The sequence below is a fragment of the Euprymna scolopes genome, chromosome 36 (genome assembly GCF_053919585.1).
Source record: "Euprymna scolopes isolate OS-2025 chromosome 36, ASM5391958v1, whole genome shotgun sequence".
Taxonomy (NCBI): domain Eukaryota; kingdom Metazoa; phylum Mollusca; class Cephalopoda; order Sepiida; family Sepiolidae; genus Euprymna; species Euprymna scolopes.
The window spans coordinates 82,476,051-82,488,082 of NC_136517.1; the positions used below are offsets into that span (position 1 = coordinate 82,476,051).

The 12,032-nt window shown below is 35.1% G+C and overlaps 1 protein-coding gene across 2 annotated transcripts in view; it reads right to left on the reverse strand.

Annotated features, from left to right (window-relative positions):
- Positions 1–5,031: 5,031 nt before the first annotated feature.
- The window catches only part of LOC145260633 (amidophosphoribosyltransferase-like), a 129,145-nt gene continuing 122,144 nt past the window's right edge, over positions 5,032–12,032 (reverse strand). For both annotated transcript variants that reach the window (XM_080118955.1, XM_080118956.1), the window contains exon 11: positions 5,032–11,824. In XM_080118955.1, coding sequence (XP_079975081.1) covers positions 11,682–11,824 — 143 coding nt within the window. In that variant the 3' untranslated portion in view covers positions 5,032–11,681. The remainder of the gene's footprint in view (positions 11,825–12,032) is intronic.

Here is a 12,032-nt window from a genome sequence, read left to right on the forward strand (position 1 = left end):
CATCAACGCTCTGATCCCCCGTCTGGCATCAATCAAAATGAATGGCTCTCACCTTGGGGAGGGAGTGGGGGCTTCCTGTTTTGACAAACTTCTAGGTTTGACCTTTACTCGTAATCTTACATGGAACACGTACAACAAATCCGTTGCCAGAGTTGCTGAGAAAATGGTGGGATCGTTCTACCACTCCAATAAATATCTCACTGCTGATCCAATTCTCTACCTGTATAAGAGCCAGGTACGTCCAAGGATGGAGTACTGTTGCCACATTTGGGCAGCAGTTGCTAGAAAGACATTATCCTGTCTTGACAGAGTTCAAAATATACGTCGTAGCCTAGTGGGGGATGCCCTTTTCTCTTTCCGGCAACGTCTTTCCCACAGAAGAGACGCTGCGAGCCTGTCTCAGTTTTATCATTATTTTCATGGCAAGTGCTCGTCTTAGCTCCAATCTAGGGTCCCCCCTTGCCAAACTTTCACGAAAAACACTCGTCTTTCTGAAACCATTCTCAATTTCCCCCACTCTTTATGTGTGCCTAAACCGAAATGTACATTCCATGAACAAAGTTTCTTTCTTAGAACTGCACACCTGTGGAACTCTGTTCCATTTTTCTGCTTTCCAACTAATTACAACATGGTTGTCTTCAAGTCCAACGTGAACAAATTCTTGATGAGCCATCCCCTTAAGTAATTCAATTTATCAAATTTTCACTACTAACAATGACTACATTTTCCCCTTGACCACTGTACACTCATTAACCTTTATCCTCATGTGGCTTTCGGGCCTTGATAAGTGTTGACTCCTTTGTAAAAAAAACAAAAACAAATACAAGAGAATATTTTATTTTTTGTTGATCTGGAGAAATTTTTTGCAAGTGCTAATAGATCAAAAGATGTCTGCTGGACTTGGCGTGAATTAGGGGCAAATGAGTGGTTTATGTTCTTCCAGCAATGTACAGAAATCAAATTCTAAGATTTACTTTCAACTAGCGGAGGTACTTGGCATTGCCCGGGTGTGGAGAGGTGGAGTAGTAAAAAACCCCCAAAACAACAGTAAGCAGTCTGGGTGGTGGAGAGAGATGTTAAAAAAAAAAAAAAAAAAAAAAATGCAGGCAGGCTCAAACCCGTAATGCAGAGAAAAAGAAAGTGAAAAAAACCTAACGTCTTCACTGATGCATCCATCGCGAAACCGGAAGTTGCAAGCGTCGGAATTAAGGGTAGTCAATCGAAAAGAGACGATGACTTGCAAAAACGGCTTAGTTGAGGATAAAGGAATTAATGTTTTTGCACAATTTTTCGATATTTGTCGTCCAAGAGACCAAGCTTCAAAACGATACTAATTTTGCCACGTCTGTCGGAAGGTCTTGAGAGACATTCAAACACGTACACAAATATTGTGCCCATATCTTTGTCGGAGTACAAGAAAAAAAAAGTTTTGGTAGGAATGTAAGCTTGAACCTGAAGCCTTGACACAAAGGTGGAAAATAAAGGGGGGAAAAAAAAAACGAAAAAGGAGAGGAATGAAAAGTGTTTTAATTTAACGATTAAAAAGGTTAATGACAGGTGCGTGAATTTAATGAGGTCAAACATCACGCCATAGAGAGAATGAAATCCCGCACTTAACTTTTTCTGCGAGGCAGTTTTCCTCAACTTTGGCTGCACAGTAGGTTTTTGGTTTTGTTTCCCCAAGATGTTGGGAGGGGAGGGGGGAAGGAAACCAGCTCCCCATAAAAAGGGGAGTGTCCAAATGAATAGCAATTGTCTGATATGACGGTTTTGACCACATCGATCAAAGGAAGACACATCGTTTCAATTTAGTTTCACTTTATTTATAATTTGTAGCTATTTTCTCAAAAAGAGGGAAATATTTCTCTACTCTTTTTTCGTTAAATGGTAGTACTAATTTTATGTACCCCCCTACATCAAAAATTACATTAACAAGAAGGTTATTTGCATTTTAATTTGTGTTTTGTAACCTTAATTTTTTATTCTTTCTTGGATTTCTAATTTTTTACTTTCTAATTCAAAACCCCTATCCAATTTACCAAATTTCCACTACTAACAATGACTACATTTTCCCCTTGACCACTGTACACTCATTGACCTTTATTCTCATGTGGCTTCCGGGCCTTGATAAGTGTTGACTCCTTTGTAAAAAAAAAAACAAAAAGAATATGAATTTTTGGAGAAAAATCAAAATTAGCCCCAAAAGGGGGAGGTTTTTTTTTTTTACCCCCCCCCCCCCCATTTAATTTAAAGAAAAACCAATGTCGGAATTCTTTTGTTTTATTACTCGTATTGATCACATCATGGGTGTTATTTGTGCAACATTTTGGTCGGTGTAGCCTTTGACTGTTTTCAGGCACGTTGGTTTTTTTTCTAAATTCATAGTAGTTTTTATTTTTTCTACACATACGAAACCATGTCAAAGCAAACAAAAACAACTCCAAGAATATGAAACCATCAAAAGAGCTTGTAATTTTTCTTTCTTTTCCAGATGGCGATCAGCATACCTGATGAAGGTCGAACACTACACTGACCGAAACGTTGCACAAATAACACCTAAGATGAGAACAATAGTCTGATCAAAACAATACAAACTTTTAAATGTTACTCATCCTAAAGCAAGTATTATCCTTATAAACATTTGTTTTTTTTTGTTATTTTAAATTTATATTAGTTTATTTGCTTGTTGTATGGCATTAACTCTAAGCAGATTGAACCGACTTCCTCCAAAGGAGAAAGTCTCAAGGAATTATTAAATTCACAGGCAGTCCTCCGTCGGCTGTTCGATTTTAAGTTGAAATTTTCCTTCTCATAGATAAATGGCTAACCATGGCTAATGAGTTTCATCTACTCTTGCTGGTTGACCCATAGGTGGGGGCTGGCTTGTGGGCATTAGGGCGTATCCACACACTGCATTTCTGGAGACCAAACCTCTTCAGAGTCTCTCGTGTTTGTGGGCTGCAAGGTACTCAGTTTCCATGTGTCGTCAACATAGGGCTTTGTAACAGAGAGGTTGTGTACTTGCAGGGAGAGACTTACACACTCGGCACTCCTTTTTGTGGTGCTGTCAGACAGCGGTGCTAGAAAACAGTGAGGGCTGAAGCGAGAAGTAAAAAGCACACAGACACTTGGCCAACGCGCTTCATGTCAGCGATTTTGACACATCCTATTATCATAATCATCCATTCCTATTACTGTGACAAAGTTAAAATTATACATTTAGTGATCGATGATGAAAATGCTGGTGACCGCTGGTCTGCAGGACAATTATTTCACTAGTATGCTAAACAAAGTATAACATCTAATGACACATTAAACAACCATCTATATATATATATATATATATATATATATATATATAAAAGGCAAAACGGCCGTGCACATTTTTTTTATGTTTAGCTAGCAAAGGTTTTTTTTTTTGCCGGGGTTCTCGGGGGTGGGGGTGGGGTGTTACTATTTGAAAAAAATAAAAATAAAATAAAATAAAAAATTTTTTTTATATACTCCCTAGATTATAATAACTATGATTTGTGAACGGAGGTCGTCTATCTTTTATTTGAGTGACTTTTACAAAATTCACACTATTCCTTCCTCTTGCGTGTTTTTCGTATAAAAGCGAAACTAATCCAAAGCGAAGGCAGCTTCCTGGCTTTCGTTCCAAGGACGTCCAGAAGCAATTAGCTTTGATCACTGTGGTGGTGGTGTAGGGGGGAAACCCCTCATATCAGAAGACGATTGCTATTCATTTGGACGCTGCTAAGTGTTCCCCCTTCTTCAGGGGAACGACCTCGTGGGGAAGAAAATAAATACCATGAGAAAACGAAAGCTTCACTGGCCCCAGGCCAAGTTTAAAAGTCACTTTTGACATCACTAAATTTGAACACGTTTCACTTCCTCTCGTGTCACAATGTAGTGGTAAAACGCCAGGTTTTCTTTCACTTTCTTTTCCGCCTTTGTGTCATGGATTCGAGCCTGCCTGCCTACTGAAACATTTTTTTTTTCTCAACACACACCTCCAAACACTTCCGCTAATAGTCACTAAAACTCATATAAACCTTGAGCGATGATTAGGGCCGTGACAACAGAATATTCTTTTGACTCAAGTATATATCCGACACAGTAAGATACAGTCAATCAACCAAGAACTACATCAGTTTATATAAAAACAAGATATTAATGGATATATACTCAAGAGTCAAAACAATGAAAAGAATATGCTGTTGTCACAGCCCTAGTGCTGATTGACCGTTATGGGTAAGTGACGCCTTCAACTTAGGATTCAAGTTGTAAAGTAAATGATGAGATACAAATATAAATCTGTTGCCAAGGCCGCTGGAAAATGGTGGGATCCTTCTACCGCACAGGTAGATATCTCACTGCTGATGCAATTCTCTATCTCTATAAAAGCCAAGTACATCCAATGATGGAGTACTGTTGCCATATCTGGGCAGGAGCTGCTAGAAGCAGCTTATCCTGCCTTGACAGAGTTCAAAATAGACTTCGTAGCTCAGTGGGAGGATGCTCTTTTCTCTTCCCTGCAACTTCTTTCCCACAGAAGAGACTTCGCGAGCCTGTCTCTGCTTTATCGTTATTTTCATGGCAAGTGCTCGTCTGAGCTCCAATCTATGGTCACCCCTCACCAAACTTTCACGAAAAAACACTCATCTAGCTGAAACCATCGTCAATAATTTCCCCACTCTTTATCTGTGCCTAAACTGAAACATAGATTCCATGAACAAAGCTTCTTTCTTAGAACTGCACGTCTGTGGAACTCTCTTCCGTTTGTCTGTTTTCCAGCTGACTACGATTTGGTTGTCTTCAAGTTCAACATAAACAAATTCTTGATGAGCCGTCCCCTTAAATACAATTTACCAAATTTCTACTACTAATGATTACTAAGAAATTATCCCATTGACTACTGTACACTCAGTAACCCGTATCCTCGAGTGCCCTTTGGGCCTTGATAAGTGGCGTTCCCCTTTGTAAAAAATAAATAAATAAATTGAATGAAAATGATTCTGTGGAGATCAACAATATAAAATGATTTATTTAACAATTTTACAACTAAAAGAATTACTATGAATCAAGGAGGGATTAATTATCTGTCACTTAGCAGATTTCGGTAGTATTGTTTATTTTGGATGTTCCTTGTTTTGTTTTGTCTGGTCAATACAGGCATAGTTCATTATGAACAGATCAACGATGCATCAAAATAACTTTTAGCAAGGGCGATAACTTTAGAGTAGACAGAGTTATTTCCCTTCAGACATTCTTTAGGTTGTTGTTTAACAAAAATGAAACGATTCTCTAAATACACTGGGTTTCACATACATAGTTTCAGAATATTCAAGAGGGTTAGAGTCTAAAACAATTTCTGAGCAAAGAGAAACTACAACACATACGTGTGTATGACAATAAATCGATAAAATAAATCCGATTGTATAAGTTTAAAAAAGTAAATGCACATCTTAAGCAAAAGTTAGAGTATTAGGTCTTCTGCCTTCCCATTTTAACTTTTATATATAAGTATATTTAGGCAGCATTTTTTCTTTTATGCACGTTTCATTAAATAGCACAGATAACTTTTGCTTGTTTTTCTTGCAATCCTCCTTTTCTCTTGCAATCCAACAAAAAGAAAAAGAGGATTGCAAGGAAAAAAAGCAAGAGTTATCTGTGCTATTTAATGAAACGTGCATATATATATATATATATATATATATATATATATATATATATACACACACATACTCCTATAAATTTATTTTTTTGTATGTATTGATATTCATATTAAAAACCCTTTTTTCTATTTATTTAAAAAGAAAATGCCACTTTGTTATATATGAGCCGTGGAATTGCATTCATCTGCAAAAGATCTAATTTGCATACTTTTTTAAAACATTAATTCCCTATTAGTCTTTTTCGGTTTTCTTATGGGATGATCATCTTTAGTTAACAATTAGGTGTAATTATATTCATACAGATGTTATACATGATTTATACTTGCATAATATTTGTGTAAAAAGCTTATAGTAAGCACAAACCTCTTTCTATATATATATTTATGTGTGCGTATATACATTTGTTTAAAAAATTTTGCCTACCAAACCTCCTGTCAGTTTTTGCTCTACAAACATGAAACTTAATATATAGGGTATTTGGACCCCTGCAAAACTTTATATTTGGGTTTTAGTCGGGGGAAAATCAGTGCAAAAGTGTTAAAATTTAAAAAAATGGAATTTGCCAGGTGAAGGTCGAACGATGGTATTATGAATATGTATACGTAATGTAATACCTATTGGTTCAGGTTTTAGTTTTTAGCCTTGCAACAAACATGTCTTCATACCTCAGGCATTAACGTCAAAAAAAATATAAGCTAAACATTTGGGTTTGGATTCTTAGTGGTGCACGAGTCATGTTTTTTTAACCTATCTTTTTTAAATCATTACTATATATTGGATCCAATATAATTTAATAATAAATACAAAATCTGCATTAATCAAAATATCATATTTAAGCGTATTTTACGACCGGGCAGTGCCGGGTGGCCTGCTAGTATATATATATATATATATATATATATATATATATATATATATATATATATGTCTGTGTGTGTGTTATTTATTTGTTTTTGTGATACTTTTTGAATGAATTCAATTATTTATATGAAAATGCATTTTTACCTAAATGCGAATTGGGAATAATTTTCTGTTTTACCAATTTGATACCCTCAAATGGGAGCGGCATATATATTGTTTAAAATATAATTATCCACTGACGCGTGTTTCTTCGCCGACGACTCATCATCTATATATAAAAGGCAAAATGTGTGTGCACATTTTATGTATGTCCGGCAAAAGCTTTTTTCGCCGGGCTTCTTGGGGGGGGGGGGTTACTATCTCTTAGTACTGCTTATGTACCCGCTAGATCATAATAGGTACGATTTGCGAAGGGACGTCGTGTCTAGATTTACTCTGATCGACTTTTATAAAAATCGCGCTATTTCGCTGTGTTGCCTGTTTGTCCGGCATTTTAGCATAAATAAAGTGAAACTAAATTAAGCAGTGCCTGTTCTTGGCTTTTGTGCTGGAACATCCAGAAAGCAAATCAGCTTTTGATCAATGCGGTCATATCAGACAACTGCTTTCATTTGGTCACCCAACATCTTAGGGAAACAAAACCAAAACAAACTTAACTGCGGGATTGATGTTTGACCTAATTCACTTTTTAGTTAAATCATTACGTTTTTTTTTTTTTTTTTTTGCTTTCATCTCAAACATTCGGATTGGAGCCTACCACCCTCCTCCCCCAAACTTTTTTTTTTTTTTTTTCAAACACCCGGGCACTGCCGGACCGTTCGCACTGTTTTTTTTTTTTGTTTTTTTTTTTTATTGTTTTCTTGATATTTTTTAGAAGTTTTAATAGTTTTTTTTTTTAGTTTTTTTTTTTAATAATATTTAAACAGGGTTATTACTTTGTTTTGATTCGATTTTACCCCCCTCCCCACCTCTAAACACCCGGGCAATGCCGGCTACCCCTGCTAGTCTATAATATAAATCTCACCTGTCTGTTTAAATGTATGCATGTATGTATGTCTGCCTAAAACTTTTAATAGAGGCGATGGACGTTCAAGAGATCGGTATCGTTTTGAAGCTTGAACTTTCAGATGACAAATATTGAGAAAAATTGACTAAAAACATTAATTCTTTCACTCTCTATTGGGCACTTTTCGACAAAGAGGGGTTACTTTTTTCTCCCCCTGATATTTTCGAAAGCCATCCCTTCTTTTCGATTGACTAGCCTTAATTTAATTTAAACCTTCAACACTTCTAAGGGAGATAACCAATATAGACATAGCAAAAATAAGCGTATTTTACAAGATATAATTTATGACGCTGAAATAATCAGTAGAACACTGAAAGAATGTTAAATGAAAAAATGATTACACGATTACTGTAGCCGAGTTCCAGAAATTGCTTACAGAAAGGAAACAAGTTAGCGAAGTTAATCCACGAACTTCAAATATAACAATGTTAAGTAACAAAATAAACGTATTAATTAATGTATTACACAAAAAAAAAGTAAACTTTTTACAATGTAACGATGGTACTTAATCCACACCAAAAATTAAATAAGCTTGTTTGAAACGATGGTAAGGGAGAAGTATCCCCCCCCCCATAATTATTGCCATCAGGGAGCAATATGTGATGCAAGTGATTTTTTACTTCCATTAATTAACAAGTTTAATTAATTTTTGTTTTTGGTTAATTAATATCATTTCATTGTACCTATTTACTATGCCTCCCCACGGGATAGAGTTAGACACCAGGGTCGTTTTTTAACGTGGAGAAAAGGTACAAAAATAAAAATTGTCTCAGTCGTGAAGGATTTCTCCTCCACCGAAAGAGAACAAGAAATGGAAGTGCAGCATCTGAAGAACAGATGGTATTTATTTGCTCCCCCACCGAGCAAATTAGGCACAAGGCCGATTTTTAATGTGAGGAGTGAAGGGAGGGGGAAGGGGAAAAGGGGACCAGCTCCCGAGAGGTGGGAAATGGGAGCTGGTTAAAGGTCAGGCATGTGGGGTTGCCCCCACATCTGGTCTTTGCTAGTCATAGCTTGCAGTATCTGCCGGAACAGATACTACACTTTGATCTTTACCAAAAGGCCAGGATTTCATTGTAACAGGTTGTTTACTTTTGTTTTATGTGCATTAATTAATAAGTTTATTTTGTTATATTTGAAGTTCGTTGATTAGCTTTTTCTTTTTGTTGAAATTTCTGGAACTAACTTCAACTTCACCCGGCGATTGCAGGTATAGTATTTGTGTAATCATATTTCTTTCTCTCTCTTTTTTTTCCCCCATTTGACATTCTTTCGTTGTTCTACTGATTATTTCAGTGTCCCAAATTATATCTTGCAAAATATGCTTATTTTTGCTATGTCTATGCCGGTTATCTCCCTTAGATTTAATGATCCGTTGACATAAGCGCCTACACACACACACACACACACACACACACACTAGCAGGCGTCTGGCATTGCCCGGTTGTAATATACGCTTAAATATATTTTAATTCATGTTGATTACATATTTATTATTATAGAGACAATTCTCTATTGATTATTATATTGTACCTAGTATATAGTAGTGAGATCAAAACTAAAAAACATGCCCATACACATAATATATATATAGATAACGTCACCTTTTACACCATTTTTTTTTTTTTTTTTTAAATATGGAACTGCCCAACCATTGAGGACAAGATGCAAGCAAGAAAGATCCACAGTTTTATAATTATACATATGTCTTTGAAGTTTTTCAATAAAAATCCCAACATTACTTAGCATCTAGAAATTTATGCTAGTTCTAATATTTTTAAGATCAATATTTTACCAGCAAAAACTATTTTGGGATTTAAAAACAAAACAGTTTGAAAATATTCTCCATAATTACAAGTTTTTTTTAACGCATACTGTCGGATTTATTTTATCCTTTTATTTTTATTGTTATATTATTTTTAAGACATATCTACCTATTAGGGATATGCTACACATATCCACCTATTAGGGATATGCTAAACAGTCTTCTAGCTAAATTTGTTGATATAAATATTTCATAGTCTATAAGTGTTTATTTTTAGTATTAACAGTAACATTTTTACTTTTTAGCATGATGAGTTATGGAGGAGAGAGTTATGGGGGAGAGAGAGAGTTTAAAAGAAAAAAATTGTGACATTTGAAACTTCCTGTCTTTAATATAACTTTCTTAACACATCAGCTTAAATTCTATTCTTGGATTTCTAGTAATTTTTTTCAACTTTTTACATAATCTGTAATTTCTACCTGAGCAGAGTTAGCACAGATATTTTGGACAAAATTATTCTTTATACTAAAGTAAATATGGTTTCATTTATAACTAAATCCATTGATCCCATCAGAATGTCGAAATCTTCAGGTGTATTATTTCTTGTTCAGTATTTGTTATCAAATTAATAGATATTTTTCTGGCCAAGATAATCAGATCTATTTCAGAGGTAATTCTTTTAGCCATCCAAACGATTATTGGTGAAATGGATTGATAATTGGCATCATATATATTTGTTGGGTGAAAAGAAATCCAATAGAATGCTCAATTATTCTATAAGAGAATAATATTTATTCAGGGATAATTTTTTTTTTTTTACAGAAGTTTAGATTGCCTCATGATGTGACACAAGGCAGGCGGTGGTGCTCCTTTTTGCACAACTTTGAACCAAAAATAGCTAAAAAGGGGTCAACTAAAATGACCCCACTCCATTGCTAATACAAGGGGCGAAGTACTACATAGACACACGACTGAGGAACTGCATCGTCATCCTCATCCTGTCTCGTACCGAAGCAACAATTGACTTGACTTTGAAATATCAGGTGAAAGAGTGTGGCAAGCTAAAAACCACACGGAGATGATGGTCCACAGTCAAGCAGAGGTTGGAAGGTTGTGGGGGGGGGAGGAGGGAAGATGCTTGGTTGATTGGCAACTGTTGCTTTTTCTTTGTATTCTATTTTACTGAGGATTTTTAGTTTTATACAACGCGGCGAGTGAAACAGTTGTTCTCTGTCAGCTGCTCTATGAAACAAAGAATTGATACATGGAACATGGAGGAATGGAACGTTAAGAAATACATCTTTCGTAAAAAAAAAAAAAAAAAAAAAAAAAAAAAAAGACATGAAATATCCTCATCTTTTATGAAGCTACTCCATTTTGCAGCTGCAACACTCAACGACTCCTGAAGTCAAGACAATCCATTCTCTGCATTTAAATGTGAATTTACGTGAGCAGACCCTCGCCCAACTATTGTCTGGACAAAGTGACATCATCCTCAAAAGGTTTTGACAATTTATTCATAACGTGGGACCAGGATGATGGATAATGTTATCGGTATACACTATCGTAAAACATTTGCTTAGTATCATTGGTGCACACTAACAAAACATTTGCTTAACGTAATTGGTATACACTAACAAAAAGCATTTAATTAGCATCATTGATATACACTAACATAAAACATTTGCTTAATGTAATTGGTATACACTAACATAAAACATTTGCTTAGCATCATTGGTATGTACTAACAAAAAACATTTGCTAAACGTAATTGGTATACACTAACATAAAACATTTGCTTAGCATCACTGGTATACACTAACATAAAAGAGCTTGGTAGTGTCATTGGTATACATTAATATGATAAAATAAATCCAAAATAATTGGGATGAGTTTGGTAGGCACAATGGTGTCTTCATTACATTTCCGGGAAACATTTAAAAAATAAAATATCTTGGAGAAGTTTATGTTGAAGTTGGACAAGAGATTCTTCATTGTTACAGTTTTGTTTTTGTTTTTTTTTTGTTTTTTTTTTTAGAGAGAAACAATTTTTTTTTTATATAAAAGTCTTTAAAAAAAAAAAAAAGTAAAGAAATTATCTAAAGAAACAAAAATTAACTTATTTGTTAATTTTAATCGATTTGAGTTATGAACCATCGCTCATAGTAACCGCAATCTGTTTTTTTTGTTGTTGTTTGGTATGCAGTTTTAAATCTGACGTCTATCAGAATACTTTTGTCGTCAGAAATTCCTAGCAGACTGGAAGAAGGGAGAAAAGGATAGAGTGTGTTACTTTGTTTGGACGACAAGTCTACCACTCCAAAGTAACGGGATAGTCACCAGTCAAGCATGCCATGCAATGACCGTGCTTGCCCTCTTTGACATCTTCTTTGATGCCTTCTTCCACTGCAATACGTAGCCCTTCAACAGACAGATATTCCAAAGAATCCACACCTGAAAACAGAAAAGAGGTACAAAAATGAAATAAAATAATCACATTAAACAACATTTAGAATTTTTCCAAATGTTCATTACTTAAAGAAAAGTTAGTGGAACTAAACTGAAAGTTGGGCTGATCTTATTAACAGATATTTTCTTTTATTGGTTGTTTAACAGCATATCAAGAATTTTTGGGTTACTATTCTAAATCCAGTAATTTTGG